This window comes from Colossoma macropomum, unplaced genomic scaffold (genome assembly GCF_904425465.1).
Source record: "Colossoma macropomum unplaced genomic scaffold, Colossoma_macropomum, whole genome shotgun sequence".
Taxonomy (NCBI): Eukaryota; Metazoa; Chordata; class Actinopteri; order Characiformes; family Serrasalmidae; genus Colossoma; species Colossoma macropomum.
The window spans coordinates 29,984,774-30,007,019 of record NW_023494795.1 but is presented as its reverse complement, the minus strand read 5'-3'; the positions used below and the strand labels follow the sequence as shown (position 1 = coordinate 30,007,019).

Genomic DNA, 22,246 nt, shown 5'->3' with positions numbered 1-22,246 from the left:
CCTTAAATGTTTTAGTTTAAACACATGTCAAAGTGAATTTACAAATCACTGTTTTCATTTGCATTTCAAAACTGTGAACATGTGAAATATTGCACAATGAATGAGCGATGGTTGGGATAAAAGCACAGATAAAGCGTTAACAGAAAGATAAATGACTGTAATGTGTGTCTCTCAGGTGACAGAGATTTCAATGGGAGAGTTCATCATCCACAGGTCTGCGCTCTGGCTGAACCCCATGCCCTCGTTGGGCCGCATGAGGAAAGACCCTGAACTTACACTCTTCAGTAAGTATGACTGAGTGAGACTGTAACTTAACAGTCCAGTGAACTGCTGTTCAAGACAAGTGAATATTTAATAAGCTTTGCGAAACTGACACATGATAACAACACATTTTATTTACCACAGTCTTCAAGAGAGCAGTTATTTTGGTGTATCGTGAGAGCAGCAAGCTGAAGAAAAGGATGGTGAGTTTAAGACCTTAAGTAAAAACTTTGCATTCTGAGTGTTAAAGTGACAGTTTGATGAAAAAACAAGTTTACACAATCTTCCCCTATTACCTCAGAAGTAGCCAGTCGGCCAAGATATGTTTGGTTTCTGAAGATTGCTCCTTTAGTTTTATACTGGAGCTACGAAGCTAATGTAGCTTACAAGCACTAGACACTAACCTAGCTATGATGATAACTAACACATTAAGTACTCTTTTGGCCAGAATGCCCCTTTAAATAATCTCAAATAAACTTGCTTATGTAGTTTCTGACTAAATATGACATACTATCCATAAAAAAAAGACACAAGTACAGACAAAATTCAGGCTGCCATGACTGTTTTAGCCACGCAACTTACTTTTATCTGGTTTCATTTATAACAGTCATAAATGTCTTCAATGTAGGTTTTATGTAAGGAAAAAATATGTAGATTTGAACTGTCACTGAACTATCACTGAACTATCACTTTATTTTTTTTAATATATTTAAGTTTATTGAAGTTGAATTTAGTTAAGTATATATTTCATTGTTCTGATGTAGATGTTTTGCTTGTCATGTTTCCTTAAGCAGACCAGCTCCCGCTCTGGAGATCTGGACCCCTTTAAATTCCGCTGGCTCATTCCTGCCTCGTCTGTACAGGTTCGCCCTGGAAACTCAGCAGGTGGGTGTTTATACAGGCCTGTCATTCACTATTATATTACAAGATCAGGCATTAGTCAGTGCATTAGTCTTTACATCAGTGTTAGCTGGCATTTTATGCTCCAACACAGCTGCAGCTGCAGTCTAAGCTTGTCTGAATGCTCAGGTGTCTTCAGCCCTGTTTTCCTTTCTTTTACAGGATCTGAGGATCCTTGTCTTTGGGAATTAGTTCACACTAAGTCGGAAGTAGAAGGAAGACCAGAAACAGTCTTTCAACTCTGCAGCAGGTAAAAGGGCTGGTTTCACATTTTAAAAAGAAAACTGGACATCTAAAAACAGACACAGTAGAGATCAATACAACTAGGGGTTATATGATGTACTTAGTACATATGTATGTGTGTGTGTATATATGCATTTAAATGTTTTTTAAATAAAGTTTATTTTTATTATTTTCTAGATTGTAGATTAACATATTCTGGTTTGTTTAACACTTTAATTCCATATGCGTTTGATGTCTTCAACATTAATCTACAATGTGGAAAATAATAAACATAAAGAAAAAGCATTGAATGGGAAAGTGTCCAGACTTTTGACTGGTACTGTATGGATATCAGTCTTAAAGGCATAGTAACAAAATAGACAGACAGTAATAGTTTGGAAAATGGTCATGCAAAAATAAATACGGCTATTTATAGTACCTAAAATCACACAAATGGGAAAAAATTAAATACAAGAAAAATGTAGGATATTAGCTTTAATAATTTAATAATTCTGAATCAAACCAAAATAATGAAATGGAATTAAATTGTGGTGAAATCTTGAGACGTCAGAGACGCCCCTACTTACAACACCTTGTATATCATCACACAGACATATAAACGTTTCAATCATCTCATCATCTATTTGTTTTTTGTGTACAGTAGTTTGGAGAACAAGGCCAATGCAGTGAAGGCCGTCCGCTCCATCCTGAGAGAAAATTCCAAAAGGAACGTTCCAGCTGAAAGAGGATCCAGAGATAATCTGACATTTCCCAGGAGGAGCCACCCAGCAGCAGTCAGAACCAGCTCCTGGCTCCAGAGGCTCCAGCCACAGACAGATGGACTTAAGCGCAGTCCACTGGATTCAGAAGAGGGCAGACTTGGTGGAGATACACATTCAGAACCTGCATGTGCTCCCAGAAATGAAAGCTCCTCTCTTAGCAAGAGGGCCAGGCTGTGCTCCCTGACCGGCTCGCTGGAGGCTCAGCTTCAGAGACTGAGCTTCATGGACCCACAGGAAGCCACCCACAAGAGCTCTGGCGGCCTGCAATCCAGTCAGTTGACCCTGCTGAAGGATACATCTGCAGTGGGCCTCAACAACCCGCTGGCTAGAGACTGCAGCATACAGAACCTGAGCTCTGTCGCAAATGAAGACTGCTTCTATGATACGGTTATGGGCATCCAGAAAGCTGCCATCCCCACACTGTAGATACATAAGGGTTCATCAGTTCTGGTCCTGGAGGGCCTTAGTCCAGCAGTTTGGGAATTTCCCTGCTCAAACATACTCATATCCAATATCTTTTCTCTAAAAACTTCTCAACTTCAAAATTAGCAATTTTTATCGAAGCACTTCACTTAAATTGAGCATCTGAAAGTAGACTATCATGCTCAAACTGTCCACGCCCTCTACTACACCACAGAAAGAAATAATAATAGCATCACCTCACACAGAGTGAGTGAATACTATTTAGAGTTGAAGAGAATAATCGTTTCTATATCAAAATTGCTATTTGAAAAACTTTCCAAATTGCAAGAGGTGCAGTTTTAATTATAGCCCACATTATCAACAATATTGGCTCAGGTTTTAAGTGGGGGAGTTTGACTTAAGAACACAAAGCTGTAAACTGCCATAGATGAGTTAGACCTGGTGGTTCCCAACACAGTCCTCAGGGCCCCCTAGACGCCCCACATTTTTCTTTCATTCCTGTTTATCCAAAAATGTAGACTGTCTGGGTGGCTCTGGGGACCAGTTGTGAGAACCACTACGTTAGATCCATTAGAAGCAGCCAAATAACCAACAGGTAGAACACTACATTTAACGTTCGAGCCTCGAGTCAGAATCAGTGGGTGTTCTGGTCTTCTTGGCAAAATAACAGGCCTGGACCTTAATTTATAGAAAATAGGCATAATATAAATCACACTCATAATATGGGTCAGAAAAATTGTTCAGCTCTTTCAGTGCTATTTCAGAGCAGATTTGTTACAGAATTGGATTATTAATAATTTTTTTTTCTCCAATATCTGATTCTGCACTTTCTGCTCATATCATTCTGATATTGACACCCATCAATACGGATATGGCACCACTGAAAAACAGTTAATTGTTTACCTAAAACAAAGTGCGCTACAGTTCTCTGCAATGTTCATATGATCCACATGGTCATTCCGACAGATTGCAGTACACTACGTGAAGCACAGGGGCGACAGGGCCTCTATTGTTTGATTCCACCGTAAAAGAAGTTGCCACACAGATTTATCAACTTTGTAACTGTAAGATCCATTCTTTCCTACAAGGCATGACGGTTTGATTAAATGTCTAAAAGTCAATAGATTCATCAATTACAGAAATAATAATTAGAAGCAGCTCCAGATCCCAGGTGTAGTGGGTGTGTTTGAGCAGGTGACTGTGTAGCCTCACAAGGCCAGACGTGATCTCATAGTGGGAATGTCTAGAGACAAACATTTGAAATTTTGGGCTAAATGTAGGAGGGAGTGTAGACTGATTAAGGGGGAAACAACCTGGGTGTGATGTTTCTAAACCTGGTGAGCATTAACCAACAGACAACAAGCCCGTAGTTAGCCCATGGATGTAATAATGCTAAAAAAATCCCACAAAAAATCATGTGGTAAAAAGAAACCTCTTGCAAGGGAAGACAGTTGAGGTAGCGTATCTGTAGCTATCTTGTTTTGTTTGTGTTATTGATTGTATTGACATTAAAAGAACACAGACTGTGCAGAGGGGGTATTTACAGAGTCCTGCTGGTGAGATCCGATTTAAATAAAAATAGTGTGTGGCCTTATTAATGCGTTGCAATGAGATCCTAACGCGTGGCCATGACTTAGTAAGGCATAGGAATGAGATAATTAAACTGTGGCCACCACTTAGTAAGGCGTGGGAGCATGATCATGCCTTACTACATTAGGATCTTGTTCTCACGCCTTACTGAGTCGTGGCTACGCATTATTTTTATGTATACAGGATGTCACCAGCGGAGCTCCATAGGTATTCCCATGTTAGTGGTGGATGTCTGCACCAGATGTTTAAGAAGTTGCCTCCGGGCATCTGTTATTGTTATGAGATCACGTCTGGAATGGCTAGACTCGTATTTGCCTTGGACTTCACTTCTCCAGGACCAGAATTGCTGCAGAGGATGCCTTGGCTTACCGAGAATACGCACAGCTTAAAGTACATTTGTGATATTTGGCAGACACTCTTATCCTTAAAGCTTAACCATGTTACAGAGGATGTAGTGTTGGGAGTCTTGCCCAAGGACTCATTGGTGTAGCATGGAGAATGGAACGTCAGTATGGAGGCCAGTGGTGTTATCCTGTACGCTACACCACCGGCTTGCTTTAGCATATGCTAATTTAGCCAGTGGCTTTTGCACAGATGCAGTGGACCTAAAGACATGACGGATTGGCTGACTACAATTGTTGGTCCTCAAGCACGCTGCCTTGCATTCTGAGCTCTACAAAACACACGTTGCCTTGATTAGCTTTCTTGATACAAGCCAAGAAGATTTCACATTTGTGAATACTGTCTTTATATTTATACTGCTTTCTGACAAAGGCTCTTCTTAGTTCAGTACTGGAACAGCTTGATTTAATCATGTTTTTATGAGCAGGAAAATTCTGAGAATATTTTCTAAGTTATAACTGTACATCTCCTTCGTGTATTTTGATTCAGTGTTGATTATTTTTTGCGATGGATGTAGCATGACTCTCATTTCTTAAGTTAAATACCTTTGAATACGTTTCTTTGTTGTTTACTGTAATTTACTGTATTTAAAGTACCTCCTGAACTATATTGTCTTTTGTAGTGTTACTTAATTTATTTGTAAAAATATGCTATATCCACCACCTGACCAGCTCTTGACCTTAAAATAAGCTTATATTGTAATATTTAATAAAATCTCTCTTCTACTCTTCCACTTCTGCTTCTTAACCGAGTCTCATTTTGCAAAGCTGCAGTTATGCTTTACATTACAGCTCGACCTGTGACCCTTCCACCTGATGAGAGCTGATGAGAAATTAGATTAATTTCAAAGAGGGTGGAAACGTATTGGCATGCAGAGCTGTCTAAATGAATGCTTTTATGCTGTATCTCTGGGCTCAGAAATACACTGGATCTAACAGTAGGCTGCTCTTGTGTGGAGAGAGAGAGAGAAAAGAACCCAAATGAATCATAATTATGGCTCTTTTCTTGAGTTCTTGCTTTGTTCAGGACGTCAGTGGGCGATGTTGATGTGAGCGTGTAGGAGAGTGGGCATGGATAACAGCTCTCTGTGCCAGATGCTCTTTGTCACCTTTTTTCAGGGAGAGGGAGAATAAACGTCATCTACAGCCAAGCAGGAAAAAAACATTTCCTTGATAAAAAGCACTTAGCTGCACTAGTTAAATCAAAAGCTCTATTGGAGCTGGATTAGTATTACCTGGAGAGGTTAATTCACTGTGATTAAGAAATTACTGACAAGATGTGTGATTTTAATCCAGTATGAATCTGCAGTGTGTGTAGTTTTTACAGTCCGACTAATAAACGTGAGGTGATTTTAATCCAGTATTAATCTTGGAAAATCAAGATCTTATTATTATCAAATACTAAGTCATAATACTGAGATAGTAAGTCAGTTATGATACAGCATCTAATTTTGAGGTGTTAACTCTTATTATGAAAAATATATTAACTCTAATTATGAAAAAAATCAAAATAACTATAGCAAGTCACAATAATGAGTTAGCAAGTCATGCAGATAATATAAAATCTTATGTCATAATTACAGTTATGAGAAACATTCTCATAATTAGGATGATATAGTAAGTTATAATTACGAGATTGTAAGTCATAATAATGAGGTAGGATCTTGATATTATGAGTTATAAACAGTCTTGTTTTGTGGTAGAAATGAGGTTCCACATTATCCCGTGCAAACTGGCCAATCAGAGCCTCCCAAATGACATGCAATCATCCAATAGAGTTTAGGACACACTTATAAAACTCTTTATAGACTAACTGGCAGTATGAAAGTCTCTAGAGAGAGAGCAGAGAACTCACTGGAACAGAATTCAGAGAGGGAAAAATGCACTGTTGAGCGTGATGGCAGCAGTTCATGCGTTGCCACAGTAACACCTGTGTGGAGGAGCGCAGAGCCGGCCCACCACACTCACACTGAAATGCTGAATGAGGCTCCAGCCCCCCAACATGCTGAAGAGAAGCCTTGGCTCTTCCTGCCCTCTATCTGCTCCACACTGAACTGACAGAGTAACTACAGAGAAACCAGGAGCTGCTCTCTCTCTCTCACACACACACACACTCCCGCTCTCTCTCTCTCTCTCTCTCCGTCTCTCTCGCTCTCTCTCTCTCTCTCACACACACACTCCCGCTCTCTCTCTCTCGCTATCTTTCCTATTCTCTCTATCTTTTATATTCTCTGTCTCCCTCTCTCTCTCTTTATCCTTCTCCCTAGCTCTCTCTTCTAAAATCTTTCTCTCCCTCTCTCTCACTATCTCTCCCACTCTTCTTCTCTCTCTCTCTCTCTCTCTCTCACTCTCACTTACTCTCTCACTCACTCTCTCCCATGCTCTCTTTAGCTGTCTCTTTCTCTTTTTATCCTTCACTCTCTCTTCCACAATCTTTTTCTCTCCCTCTCCCTCTCTCCCTTCCCCTCTTTCACTCTTTCTCTCCCTCTCTTCTCTCTTTTCCACTATTTATCTCTCTCTCTCACACACACACACACTCTTTCTCTCACTCTTACACTCTCCTGCTCTCTTTTACTCTGTCTGTCTCTATCCTTGTCTCTCTCTCGCTTCCACTCTCTCTCTCTCTCTCTCTCTCTCTCTCTCTCTCTCTCTCTCTCTCTCTCTCTCTCTCTCTCTCAGGAAGGTTCAGCCTCTTACTGGACGGAGCTCTGAGGAATGGACATGCCTTTCTCTCTGCGGACAGATCTGATGCTGTAATGATTCTGAGTTTTGGATCTTGACCGTTCGTTCTCTTTGTCTTTTTGTCTGTGTGACTGTGGAATGTGCTGATCTCCACTCTCTCTTATGCTAGAGCTCCCCATCTCCTGCCGTGGACGCGCGTTGTACACGCTTTGAGTGCACACTTGCTGACCTTGTGTGAATAGGTTTACTCACAGGCTGCTGGGATCAGTTCTGGGCTTTTCTCTGAAGGCTGGAGCAGAACATCAAGGTTTGTACATTATTTACCTTTTCTATTGAAAAGTTCGACTGAGAAATAATTCTGGTCTCAGAAATTCTACACGTGAAATCAATGTTTATTCCAATACTAGATCTAATGCAGGTCCAGGAATCCAGAGCTGGCTCACTGTGTTGGAGTAAATTGAAATGTAATTAGTGATTCACTATTAAAGAAGCTTTTAAGTCTTTATAATTCCAGACGAATTACTTCCTAAAGCGTATTATTCAGAATTAGGATGTTTCCTTCAGAGAGTTTTAAAGAGGATTGATCACATCTCAGTGCAAAACCCTCTCTTTAGCTGTTCAGGGCGAAGCAGCTTTATGACTGTGTGAGTACTCTCTGATAGTAAGTGTAAGGGCTGTGTTGAACCCCTTGAACCTTAGGCTTCTTTATTTATTGATGTAACAATGTACTACGCAACAATCAAAACTACTACCAAACTAATTTGTAAGCTGTGTAGTTAGGAGTGTTTGGAAATATAGAATCACCGTTGGACCCTTAGGAGTTTAAAGGGTTAACTTCAAGCCTGAATCTCATGCAGATGTAGTTTGGTCAGGCTGAATGAGGACCTCTTTATCAACAGGTGTACAACAGTCTGCCTCTGTAGGGCTCTCTGGACTACTATTGTGCTAATCCCCATGAACAAAGAACACCCAGGCCTCAAATTCACTCCTCAACCCAGTCACCTGACCTAATGTTCTTCATACAGGACCAGTTACCAGACAACAGAATAACACGCTGGAAAAACTGATGCATTAGTTGATTCAAATGAGCTTAGTAACTTTAAATGTGACACTGTCATAGGATGCCACCTTTGTCACAAGACAGCTGTGAAAATTCTTCCCTGCTAGATCTGCCCCAGTCAACTGTAAGTGCTATTATTGTGAAATGAAGGTGTTTAGGAGCAACAACAGCTCAGCCACGAAACGACATACAGTGCAAACTCACAAAACGAGGCTGCTGAGTGCCAAAGAATGTAGCATGTACAAATCTTTTGTTGTATCACTGACTACAGAGCTACAAACGGCCTGTGAAAGCAACATTAGCACAATAAGTGTGTGTTGAGAGCTTCATCAAATGGGTTTCCATAGCCGAGCAGCTGCATACAAGCCTAAGATCACTATGCGCAATGCCAAGTGTCCCTGACCGCAACCCCACTGAACACCTTTGAGATGAACTGGAACGTAGATTGCAGACCAAGCCTTCTTGTCCAACATCAGTGTCTGACCTCACAAATGCTCTTTTGATTAAATGGACACAAATTCCCACAGACACACTCCAAAATCTTGTGGAAAGCCTTCCCAAAAGAGTGGAGGCTGTTGTGGCTGCTATGGAGCGGGGGGCAACTCCATATTAGTGCTCATGGTTTTGGAATGGGATGTCCAACAAACTCATATAGGTTTAATAATCAGGTGTCCACATACATTTGGCCATATAATGTATATTACATCAACACAGTTAGCGCAGAACTATTTTTTTTTATTCATGTAGAAATTATGTCCACATTTGAATCAACAAAATTGAATGCATTTATTTTATCGGTGCAGCTGTAGGTCATTTGTGAGTGCCATTATTTCTCAAGCCTAAATGGGTGAACTTATTTGAAAGATTGAGTGAACAAGAAAGACAGCAGCAAAACATTTCCAGTCCAAATTCTCTGGCAAGATTTTCCATCTCGTAAATGTGAGGTTAGAAGCTCATTTTTAGTTTAATAACCTTATATGAACAGACTTTTTTAAACAACACTTTTAATCTGACTAAAATTGAGATAAACTGCCTGAGAATAAGTTAAATAAATCATGGATATCTGTAAATACACCAACTATGGCTACAGTTCCCCAAGAAGCAGCTTTGCACATCTTTGTGCTGCAGCAGTTTTGGTAAACAAAGATTTAGAGGCACTCTAAAAAGAAGTAGTGCTCGATAAATATTTAATCAGCCATGATTTTATTTGTTATGAGGCATGATACAGTAAGGACGAGCTATGGATCATATTCGAGGACACATATTTCCAGTGATAAATGACTTCTAAGTAAATATCTGGGAAAATATCATGCTTATGGCCAAGAACTCCAACAAAACCAAAACAAAATACTTGAACCATCCTGACTGAGACTTCAAGAAGGATGCAGCACCTACAAAATTTCCCCTATTAAATTCCTAGGTTTTGTTGTTGGGTCCTAACATTTGTTAACCTCTTAAAATTCCAGGTTTACTACATACTAAGGCTTATTATTCAGTAACTACAGGGCTGTCAATGCAAACTGGCTGAGCTATTCTTATGTTATAGAAGTGTGTAATAAAACTTAGGGCCTTAAGGGGTTAAAGGGCCCAAATCATGCACACCCGCTCATTTTTAATGTTTGGTTGATGTGGTTTGATGTGGTATGTAAACACTGTTAAAGTTTTTAAATGTCCAATCCATTACTCAGCCCATACAGTCCATATATGGACACTAAACAGCAAAAACGGCCTGTTTTGATTTTACTGTTTTCGTGATGTCACAAAAACCAGCACATTAATATATATATCCACCTATTCAGCCTACAGCAGTTTAGCCCTGCCCACTCACATAGTGGCTATAAGAAGTGTTTCAGACTGTTTTTGAATGAGGCACAATACACACAGCCAATCAGAAAAGAGATCATTTACATATACCTGTCTTAAAGACACAGTGACAAACACAATTGTAAGGGATAAAGAGAGGCTGGAAAACAGTCGTGCAAAAAAACTATGACTGTTTTCAGTACCTGAAGTCACAATAGAAGTCAATGGACAGAGGCTGAAGACACTACATTTCAACTATAAGTAGGTCAACAGCTTTTCTGTTCTTTCACCAAGTACAAGGAAAGAAGGGAGAGTGGTGTATAAACTAATGTGTAACATGGATAATTTATGTAAGATGGTTCTTCAAGGGTTCTTTAGTAAAGAAGATGGTTCTATGTAGAACCCTGAACACTCAAAGAACACTTTGCATGATCAGTTGGTTCTTCAGATTGATGGAGAATGTGTTGTCTTTTGTTCTGTATAGAACCTTTTTGAAAAGGGTTCTATACAGTGCCAAAAAAGCATTCTTATATTGTTACAACACTCTTAAAAAAAGAGGTTCTTCAAAGGTTCTACAGTTAAGAAAATAGTTCTATATAAAGCCATGAACATTCAAAGAACCCTTTGCATGAGTAAAGGGTCCTCTGCGTAATAAAAGCGTTCTTCAGATTGATGGAGATTGTTCTATATAGAACCCTTCCATTGTTACAAGCTTGACACCGTAACAATAGAAGAACCCTTGTAGTCTTCAGTCCAAAGAACCCTTTCATGATACAAAGAACCCTTTGATTCTATTTAGAGCCATTTTCTTTACGAAAAGAGCCCTTGAAGAATCATCTTTTTTAAGAGTTTCATAACAATAGAAGAACATTTTTGGTGCTATATAGGACCCTTTTCAAAAAGTTTCCATATAGAACCATCTACAGCACATTTTCCATCAGTCTGAAGAAACGTTTCACCATGCAAAGAACACTTTGATCATGCATGATGTTTTTTTTAGGGCTCATGGTTTCATACAGAACCATCTTCTTTACTAAAGAACCCTTGAATAACCATCTTTCTTAAGAGTGTAGTTAAACAGATTCAAGTAGAATGTGCTTTTGACCTTGTGTTGCCATAGCAACATCATCTAGGCATTCTGATATTAATGGGACAGATATTTTCATGCGATTCGCTCTGAAAGCTGTTTTCATACTGTTAAAGTAACTTTTTGGATTTTGTGTGTTTGAAAGTATGTTTTTTGATTACTGGATCGTGTATAAGTGTACATGTCACAGAATTCACTTCTATGTTATTTAATCTCGCTCATGGTGGCTAAAATACTGTATAGAACCATTTGAAACATGTAAATAACACAGTGAGAGCTAATCAGGCCTCCACATGGCAGGTTTAGTTTAACTCGGTGTCACAGCTGAGCCTCCTAAAGTAAACAGTGAGCAGTGATATCCTCCTACATGAATTCAACACAGTCATTTTTTGGACATTTTTAGCATCGATTTTTCAAAATATACTATAGATGTACAACCCCATTTCCAAAAAAGTTGGGACACTGTGCAAAATGTAAATAAAAACAAAACGCACTGATGTACAAATTATGTAAACAATATATTTAATTGAAAATAGCACAGAGACAAGATATCAAAACCTGAAACTGAGAGATTTTGTTGTTTTTTGAAAAGTGTATGCTCATTTTGAATTTGATGGCAGCGACACATTTCAAGTAAGTTGGGACAGGAGCATGTTTACTACTGTTGTTGTATCACCTCTTCTTTTAAAAACACTCTGTCAGTGTTTGGGAACTAAGGAGTCCAATTTTCACTGATCATACTTCTTTTGATGAACAGATTATGGTTGGAAAGCTCATCTGGAATTGTACTGGAACATAAAACTGTATTGAATTAATTGTGTTTGTATAAAGTTTTTTTTAGTGACTGTTAAAACTAGCCCGTCAGTCTATTACAGTTAACCCCACCTATGGGGTAATGCAACACTTGCACTCCTGCTGCATTTGGCTGAATTGTTCATATACAGTTGGTGCTGGAAACAACACTTACGTTTTCATTTTGCAGCAAATTTATTAGGAAAAGACTAAAATATGTTAAACTGTGCCCTGCACTTCCCTACAGCAAGATTCTTGTCATAGACTATATGCTGCTGTTGCAGCAGATAGAGCTCAGGCTGAAAAACTGGAGTATTTCTTTAGCACACTGAGATTACATAACACGAGAGCACCATTAGAGATGCAGTCTTTAGAGAGAAAAGCTGGCTCGCAGTGAGGGAAAAACAGCGCTATGAGAAATGCAGTGCTTCCCATCTCTCTCTCCTCTCTCTTCCCACGCTCTCCTCACAGCCAGGGGCCGAACGCACTACAAACACACTCGCCCGGCCCTGCTGGTCCAGCCACTCTGATGAACTTCTCATATACGACTGCACTCAAAAAGATGACCCAGCAGAGCTGCCTGGCTTCTAAACTCATGTTGACATGAATCACACTTGCACTGTATGTTAAGGTAAGTTTCATAATTTTAACTAAAGGAGAACTCCACTGATTTTTTCAAAAAATTCTGCATAATTCAGTGTCTGAGATGTAAAGAAAGTCATTCAGAGTGTTTTAATGTGAAACGGTTCACTGTAGAGAAACTTACAGACTCCGATTTCTTTACAGTGGTGGTGATAGGAACCAGGGGTCACTATGTCTACAGCACAGATATAGCCATTTTATTTACAAAACCACCAGTGAACCTACATGTGTCTGCTGAGGTTTATATTAAGATTGTGGTAAATCAGAAAAAAAGGAAACTATTTTGCATTCCCTTACTTAAGCATATCAGTAGTATACTTTGTAGTATCTAAAGAATACTAAAAGCATAGCTTTTTATTTCATGTATATGTTATGGAAAAACACCTACAATATACTTGATTAAATGTATTTCTTAACATATTCAAGTATACATTAATAACACACTTATTTTTATATATGTTTTACTTATTAACTCATAACTCAGTAAGTACCAGTGTATCAGTATGTCCAGTTCATTATATATATCATGTATAATGACAGTTATGTCTACAATCTACACACTTAAATTTACTGAAGTGCAACATAAAATGTTTGTAAAGGATCCAAAAGCACAACTAAATACTTGTAAGAAATATTAAACTCTTAAATTACAATTTAAATACACTTAAGATGCCATAAGATGTTCCATAATAACACTGTAGCAACCCGCTACTGGCTGACGCTGGCTGAGGCGTGGCTGACAGGCACACCACGAGGATCACGGGAGGCGCGCCCTCCAGAAAAGGGACTATTTGTGTTGTTTATTGTTGTTGTTTATTAGATTCAGGTATGTGTACGTGTTATTTGTGTTGTTCTGTGTCGGGGAGATTTTAATTAGTGTGGATTGGTGGTCACCTTCAGGGAGAAGTCTCTGGCTAGTGGTGACCTCCCCATGTTTCTGTATGTGCCTTTCTGCCCTGGTGTTTAATAAAGAGCACTTCTCCTGGTAGAATCATGCCCGTCCCTGTGTTTTACTCCATGCCGATGCTACAATACATTAGCATGTATTAAAGTATGTTTAAAATGTGAACATTGAGAGTATGTTCTTTTCATATTAAACACATTTTTGAAAAGTACACGTAAATGCATTATTCTTTCAACATGGGTACAACGTCCTCTCTGCCATAAATGGATTTTAATAAAATATGTTCTATGTAATAACTTCCTGTGAGGGAGCTTTTAGAGGTGGACGTCTGGTTCCTGTCACCACCACTATGAACAATTCTGACTCTCTAGAATGGAGCATTTCACATCACACCACTCTGAATGACTTTGTTTACACCTTATACAAGCTATTTAATAGTGCAGAAATTTTGAAAAATTGGTGGAATTCTCCTTTAAATTGAAATCGTCCAGTGACAGGAAAAGAAAACTGAGAAAGTTCTTGATGTAAGAGTCCTTCAGATGTTCAGAGATGTTTATGAGTCTGCAGGGAAAACCTTTCAAAAGCTTCTGACGCTCCGTGTTGACTGCTCCTCTCTGAGCAAGCTCAAATATGACTGTGCAGTGATCAAACTCAGTATTTTTAAACTCTGTTCCACATGGGTATTATTTTTGCATGGTGGGGCTGCAGGCCGCCAACCTGTGATGTTTCTGCAAATGCCTGCAAAGAATATTTTGGATTAAATACTGTAATGACTTGAAATCTGGTATTAAGTTCTGTTAAAAGGGCTTGTGAAGAGTGCAGTTTGATGTGGAGCAGTTGTAGCACTAAATCTAGCCAGAGAAATGAGAAATGAGAACTAAGCGATAACAGGAACACAGGCCTACATACAAGAAGTCCCTGAATACAAGCGAACTGCATTATTAATCCATAGCCTCCCACACAATCCCGCAACTGGGGCCACAGTCAAGCACGCTGACACACTCAAATGTGTCCCATTTTAGGACAGATACTCAGTCTTATATATAATTAGGCATGCTAGCACATGCACTTAACCCCTTAAAGGGCCAGTAGCTTTTTTACATAACCAGTCCATATATGGAAGCTATTTTGAAATAAAGGGCCCATATCATACATTTTTCTTGTATTTTATTGGTTCCCATGAGGCCCACTTAAAACATGGGTTGGTTCATGTACAAAAAAGGTTCTTAATTCATTTTTACGTGACTGTTTTCCAACCTCTTTTTATCCCATAGAATTAAACAGGGTGTTATTGTTATTGTGCCTTTCAGACTGATATATGTAAATGAGCTCTGTTCTGATTGGTTGTCCTTTATTGTGCCTCACTTAATAAGCTCTCAGAGCTGAAACACTCCTTATAACTTCAGTATAAGTATATAATTGTATGGACTGAGGAGTGAATCGTATGTTTTGAAACTTTAACAATGCTGCCTTATGAAGCAAGGAACATGCGGTTTTCCATTAAATGGGGCCTTTAATTGCTTGTGTGAGGCGACAAAAAATAAACCATAAAACATAAAGTGTGCCATAACTTTCACACAGGCCATACTGAATGTTTTATTTTTTCCCAATATTTTAAATACAGCAAATTATTACAAGTTGTGCAGTAAAATTTGCAACAAAATGCTGTATTTATTTTTTTGTTGTTTTTTGTTGTTTAATGTTGTTTATTGGGTGTTCAAACTTTGTATTCCACTGTAATAGTTTACAGCAGTTACTGAATCACTTTTCATAGTTACTGAATTATAACTCTTAAGATTAATATCTGAATAACAGCTGGAATTTAAGGGGTTAATAACACAGTACTTGCTGTGTCTACTGTGCCTATCAGAGCTCTCCTCCTACTGTTTCTCCTGCTCCAGAGGAGGTCAGGAGGCACCTGCATCTGCAGGAGATGTTTCTTTCCAGCTGGGGTGTGCCACTAGTGAGACCATATCTGTGGTAATGATAACTGTGGCATTTACACATCCGCTGTCCCACAGGATGCCAGAAGCCGCCCCTCAGCGGGCAGCCCACCCTCACCAGCCGGTCATATACCACAAAGAGAAGCACTGGGCAGACTACTGGGTTGAGTGATACCGCTGTAATATCATAACTTTAAACATAATGCTGTTACGTTCTGTGCTCTCTCGGGTGGAGGAGAGCATGGACAGTGTCCAAAATGAACATTTAATGTTTAGCAGTTATGGTTTTCTGGATTTGATTTGGGGCATTTTTGAGCTTTAAGTACAATTCATTATATTGTATAATAGTGTTGTAGTCAGCACTACTAGAGGTGAGTCCTGGTCAAGACCGAGACCTGGACACATCAAATCCTAGTCAAGACTAATTAAGATTTTTACAGAAAATAAAAATAAGAAAGGGGAAAAACCTGAAATTCATTTGGAATTTATTATCATTCATTATACATGATATACAGGCAGGAAACACCCTGAACAGGTCACCATAGAAAGAGAGAGATAGATAGATATGTAAACGGTGATGGACTGGTGACCTCTTCAGGGTGTTTCCTGCCTTCTGGCCAATCACCCAATGACTCCCACACCCCCCGTGACCCAGAAGGATAAGTGGTATTGATAATGTGAGTGTGAGTCTACAACACTATTATATAATATAATAAATTGTACTTAAAGCTTTTGTTGATATTCAGTAATGATAGAAAAAAAACACTTTCCAGTAACCTTAGTCAGAGGAATCACACATTCGGCTAGTCTCATGAAGAGTCCAGATAATGTCCAGATCGAGACTATGAATTTATGCTTTTAAGACCGGACTGGAGTACTACAACACTGTTATTTTACTTAAAAGACAAAACTCTTTTTCTCCATTGAAATTTTGGTCCATATCAAAACATCTCCTGCTTTTTAATGACATGGCCATGCACCAGCGGGTGGGACAATTAATATTAACCAGTAATATCACGTCTCAACTCCCCCTTCCACCACCACCCACCTATCATGGAGAGAAAACACTTAGCTAACTCAGAGACCCTCTATGATGCTGGGTTTCACTCACAAATATATGGTGCCAGGGCTAATATATACAACCCCATTTACAAAAAGTTGGGACGCTCTGCAGAATGTAAATAAAAATAGGATGCAATGATATGCAAATCATGTAAACCATATTTTTAAAGGAAAATACTACAAAGACAACATATCAAATGTTGAAACAGAGAAATTTTATTGTTTTTTTTTTAAATAAATGCCCATTTTGAATTTGATGCCAACAACGTGTTCCAAAAAAGTTGGGACGGGGTCATTTTTACCACTGTGTTTCATCACCTCTTCTTTTAACAACACTCTATAAGCGTTTGGGAACTGAGGTGACTAATTGCTGTAGTTCTGAAAGTGAAATGTTTTCCTATTCTTGTTTGATATAGGATTTCAGCTGCTCAACAGTTCAGGGTCTCCTTTGTCGTATTTTTCATTTAATAATGTGACAAATGTTATCAGTGGGTGGCAGGTCTGGACTGCAGACAGGCCAGTTTAGCACCCAGACTCTTTTAATACAGAGCCATGCTGCTGTAATACATGCAGAATGTGGTTTGACATTGTCTTGCTGAAATAATCAAGGCCTTCCCTGAAAAACACATCATCTGAATGGCAAAATATGTTGCCAAAACCTGTATATATCATTCAGCATTAATGGTGCCTTCACAGATGTGCACATCACCCATGCCATGTGCACTAATGCACCCCTAAACCATCACAGATGTAAACTTTTGAACTGTGCACTGATAACAAGCTGAGTGGTCTTTAGCTTGGAGGACACAGTGTCCATGATTTCCAAAAAGAATTTCAAATGTTGATTCATCAGACCACAAGACACTTTTGCACTTCCCCTCAGTCCATTTTAAATGAGCTCGGGCCCAGAGAAGGCGGCGCTGTTTCTGGATCCTGTTTTTGTACAGTTTCTTCTTTGCGTTTTTGAGTTTTAATTTGCATTTGTGGATGCAGTGATGAACAGACAGTGGTTTTCAGAAGTGTTTCTGAGCCCATGCAGTGATTCCACTGCAGAATCATGTCTGTTTTTAATGCAGTGCTGCCTGAGGGTCCAAAGATCACGGCCAGCAAATACTGGTTTTCGGCCTTGTCCCTTGCATACAGATATTTCTCCAGATTCTCTGAATCTTTTAGTTATTATTTACAGATGATAAAAAGCAAAAGTCCTTTGCTATTTTATGTTGAGTGATGTTATTCTTGAACTGTTGCACTATTTAATCGTGCTGTCTTTCACTGAGTGATGAACTGCTCCCCATCTCTACTTCTGAAAGTCTCAGCCTCTTTGGGAAGCTTTTTTATACCCAATCATGTTATTGACCTGTTGCCAATTAACCATCAGGTGTTTTTTTAGCATGACCCAACTTTACCAGCCTTTTCTTGCCCCCGTCTTGACTTTTTTGGAATGTGTTGTTGGCATCAAATTCACAATGGGCTTATATTTTTTATAAATAACATTTCTCAGTTTCAACATTTGATATGTTGTCTTTGTTGGTCTAGACATGGATTCTTTCAATGTGAAACCTTAAAGGGCCCATATCACACACACTATCATATCATTCTTATATTTTGTTTTTCCCTCAGATGTGATAAAATTAGTCATAATACATTTTATGTGACTATTTTCCAGCCTCGCTTTATCCTTTACAATCAAAGGGAAATTCCACTGATTTTACAAAATTTCATTTTGTAATTTTACTGTTTAATTAGATAATTAAGATGAAAAACAAAGTCATTCAGAGTTGTTTGGTGTGAAATGCTACATTCTAGAGAAACGCACTGTGTCAGAATTGTTTACAGTCTTGGTGATAGGAACCAGACGTCTAAATGCTCCCTCACGGAAAGTTATTACATAAAATGGTTATGAATACTGAGACATCAGGCATAACAACAGCTAGGGTTAGGGTTCATATATATATATATATATATATATATATATATATATATATATATATATATATATATATATATATATATGTATAGGTTAAATATACTTACACTTTTCTGTATGTTTGTCAGTATAACCCAAGCATTCTCACTTACACTAACAGCACACTTGAATAAACTTTGCTTTTTGCTAAACTTTGCTTTTTCAGGCTGTCAGTCTTCTAGTTGATGGTAAAGGGGCGGAGATTTGGTACAACTGTATGTTTACTCCATAACTGCGTGTATCTATGCGGGTGGCCCTGTGGGAGACTTTCTTTTAGAGAAATTATCAGGTAAATATGTTTACTACAGATTATACTATTCACTGCTTAAGAGCTGTTTATACCATCACAACTTTCTCACCAAAGTGGCAGCATGTGTTTCAGCAGTCAGGTGTTTTTTCTCAGTATCTTCGAGAAGGAAAAAAGAACTGGCAGTCTATCCCGATTGCATTCAGCCTCTCGCTTCCTGCTGTAATGTGGGTGCCTCGTACATAATTGGTTGTCACAGGTAATAGAAGTTCATTTCCAGCTGCTCTTTTGTGGTGGTGAAATTACTATGCCGAGAAAAGGAACGTTTATTATTATCTTGTGCTTTTGCTGGGGGCACATTTGCTTCTGTGCATGAACGACCTTCAGGTGAGGAGCCCCACACTCAGGCTTGCAGCATTAGTTCAGTGCGGACCCCCGCTTCATTCTCACCAAGGACACACATGGAGGTGTTCTTAATTATTATCATTTTTTATCAGGACCACAGAAAGGCTTTAGAACATACTTCATGTTGCCAAGGAGATGGTGTATGAGGCTGACAGAACTCTTATTTTTATGTTTTGTAGTGACCGGATCCCTCTTTTCCACGATGGTAGATCTTTCCAAGCTGACTGGCGCATTATAGCACATGCTGAGCATCCTCACCAAGGTAAATATTAAGGCTTCTGTTTGTACTGTGATGACCGATACATGTCCCTATCTACAAATTAACAAAGCACAATAGGACGAACAACAAAGGAAATCTGTGATTTCGTATTTTTTAATGTTCCGTGTTGTCACATGGTTGGGAGAGATAAGAGAAAAATCAATTAACTCTCACAAAACTTGCTCGCTTGTCAAGATTGCAAATTGAATTTCTCTGTGGTAGTATTTTAGCTTGCAGTTTTTGACAAGAAGGTTGTTGTAACCCCTTCGCCAATTGCCAGAGGGTTACTCCGCAGCTGAAAAAGCATACAGAATGATTAAACACTGCAAAAAAAATCACATTTCACTACAATGAAAGGCGAAATGCGGCAAGCTTTTACATCCTAAAACACAGAGAGAGGGTGAGAAAGGGGAGGGAACAAAAAAAAAACAGCAAAACAGAGAGTCTCCTTTGGCAGACACCAGCCCCCTGCGCCTCATCTGTCAGAACGTCACGCTTGCTCGCTCGGTTCAATTCTCATTTCGCTCTTTATCGCAGACCAGTGAAGCCTGTGCTGAGGAATTATCTGTGGAGAGGACCTGCGCCGGGCTGATAGGGAGCCGCAGAGCGAGGAGGAGGGACAGGAGGGCCACTGCAAGGTGAGCATTGAGTCGGGGGGGAAGGGACACCGGAGGCTGGTCGCCCGCAATGCCTTCATCCACCATGCAGATGCTCGCCTTCGTCCTGGCATTGCTTGGGGTTCTGGGTGCCACTGTGGCCACTCTGCTGCCCAACTGGAAGGTGAGTGCCGATGTAGGTTCCAACATCATGACGGCGATCTCGCAGATGCAAGGGCTTTGGATGGACTGCACCTGGTACAGTACCGGAGTGTTCAGCTGCACCCTCAAGTATTCCGTCCTATCCTTGCCTGCTTATCTCCAGACTGCCCGAACCACCATGGTCCTCTCCTGCATGATGGCCACACTTGGGCTCTGCCTGGCCGCCCTGGGGCTCAAATGCACCCACTGGGGGGGCAGCCACCGCTCCAAGGGACATACAGCCCTAGCAGCAGGGGCTTGCTTCGTCATTGCCGGAGTCCTGTGCCTTGTCCCTGCATCCTGGTTTACGAACGAGGTCATCACCACCTTCATGGACTCCAAAGTGCCCAAGAGCAGCAAGTACGAGCCAGGGGGAGCTGTTTACGTTGCATTTGTTTCTGCCGGGTTTTTCTTAGCCGGAGGCATGATCTTCTGCCTGTCGTGCCCGAGAAACAGAAACGGTCCACTGGACTCTGGCTCGTCCCACCCAGACAAGCTATTACGGCAGGTGGTCAACGACCGGCACAAACAGAAGCAGCACCGGGAACAGCAAAGCCAGACGGAGCCACAGGAACAGCAACACAAAGAAAAAACAACACACCAAGAGAAGCTCCAGGTGGATGAGATGCAGCCGGACCAGCCCAAGCCAGAGAAGTCCCAACTGGAGCAGGAGCAGCAGTACTACTCGCCGTCCAGGAACCGACTTCAGGATGCTAAGGCTGTCTACAGCTTGCAGGACTATGTGTAAAGACCCAGAAGTGGGTAAAAGCCAGGGAATGAGGTGCCTCTCTTTGTGAGGAGGTGGAGAAATAGAAGCAGCAGGAGGAGGAGGAGTAATGACTTTGGCCGCGTTATCTCCCCCTCTCATCAGTGCTTTCGCCTACTGCAAACGTAAGCGCTGGAGGTATTTCCGAAGCCTTGGATCAGGCAAGAACCGGCTATCCTCAGGCTACAAAGCCCACTGCCGCAGTGAGCATTAAAAGAGAAGCGATTCTGGAAATGCAGCAAATCTGAAAAGTTCCCAGAAACACTGTTTTTAGCTTATGAGAGATGCAGATGTTATATGCCAAAGGCTTGAACTACAGTTTGCATGTAATAGCTGCCTGTAATTCTTTGGGTGCCCAACATTCAGCAAGCAAAATAAGCCATGCAAGCGATTACTTCACACTTTTGTACCAAATGAATTCAGTTTAGTACCTTTTAGTCATTATTTTTGCATAATACATGAATATATTTTAAGAAAATAAGTCATTATTTTGACATAGAACCTGTAAACTCGGGGGGTAAACTTGTAAACCGAGGTGCAGTAATGCTTCAGTTCTGGAATCTGAAAAGTTCCCAGTCAGGCTGTTTCCAGCTTGTTGGAAATGAGGATGTTACTTTCAAGGGTTTGAACTACAGTTTGCATGTAATAGCTGCCTGAAATCCTTTGTTTGACCAACATTCCAAGAAAAATGAGTCAGACAAGCCAGTTACTTCACATATTTGCCCAAAAATTTGAATTCAGTTTAGTATCACTTCATCTAACTCATTATGTTGGCAAAGTAAGTCAATATTTTGAAGGAATAAGTCATTATTTCAACATAGAACCATACTTTCATGCAAAAAAAAATGCAAAATGCATTTCTATCTAGTCTAATTAGTCCAGAAAGTCTATTAGTCATTTAGTCTAAGTCATTATTGTGGCATAATAATCAATAGTATGAGAAAATAAGTCATTATTTTGACACAGAACTGTGTATCTTGTGGCAAAAACACAAAATACTCACTGTTGCTGCATTAAAAGAGAACAGAAGATTTTGGCGAATAGCGATTCGAGAGTCAGTTCCCAAAGAGACTGATTTTAGCTTGTTAGAGATGAAGACGTTAAGTACCAAAGTTGTAAACTACAGTCTGCATGTAACAGCCGCCTGAAATCCCTTGAGTGCCCAAGCAAAATTAGCCAAGCGCGCCGATTATTTCACATTTTTGCACCCAATCTTGAATTCACTTTAGTACCATTTAGTCTAATTACTCTA

The 22,246-nt window shown here is 39.8% G+C and overlaps 2 protein-coding genes across 6 annotated transcripts in view; both read left to right on the top strand.

Annotated features, from left to right (window-relative positions):
- Positions 1 to 5,313, top strand: part of LOC118815792 (T-lymphoma invasion and metastasis-inducing protein 2) — a 33,319-nt gene extending 28,006 nt beyond the window's left edge. For 2 of the 5 annotated variants that reach the window (XM_036582151.1, XM_036582148.1), the window contains exons 19-23: positions 176 to 284; positions 406 to 464; positions 1,053 to 1,146; positions 1,324 to 1,411; positions 2,045 to 5,313. In XM_036582151.1, the coding sequence (XP_036438044.1) occupies positions 176 to 284; positions 406 to 464; positions 1,053 to 1,146; positions 1,324 to 1,411; positions 2,045 to 2,591 (897 nt within the window). In that variant the 3' untranslated portion in view covers positions 2,592 to 5,313. The remainder of the gene's footprint in view (positions 1 to 175; positions 285 to 405; positions 465 to 1,052; positions 1,147 to 1,323; positions 1,412 to 2,044) is intronic. The other 3 variants (XM_036582153.1, XM_036582149.1, XM_036582152.1) reach the window with 2 other exon arrangements.
- Positions 5,314 to 7,199: 1,886 nt separating this feature from the next.
- Positions 7,200 to 21,219, top strand: LOC118816191 (claudin-20). Its single transcript, XM_036582705.1, has 5 exons — positions 7,200 to 7,332; positions 7,431 to 7,568; positions 12,475 to 12,634; positions 19,352 to 19,434; positions 19,969 to 21,219. Exon 5 carries the CDS (start codon positions 20,119 to 20,121, stop codon positions 20,974 to 20,976), a length of 858 nt encoding a protein of 285 aa, XP_036438598.1. The 5' UTR covers positions 7,200 to 7,332; positions 7,431 to 7,568; positions 12,475 to 12,634; positions 19,352 to 19,434; positions 19,969 to 20,118; the 3' UTR covers positions 20,977 to 21,219.
- Positions 21,220 to 22,246: the final 1,027 nt, after the last annotated feature.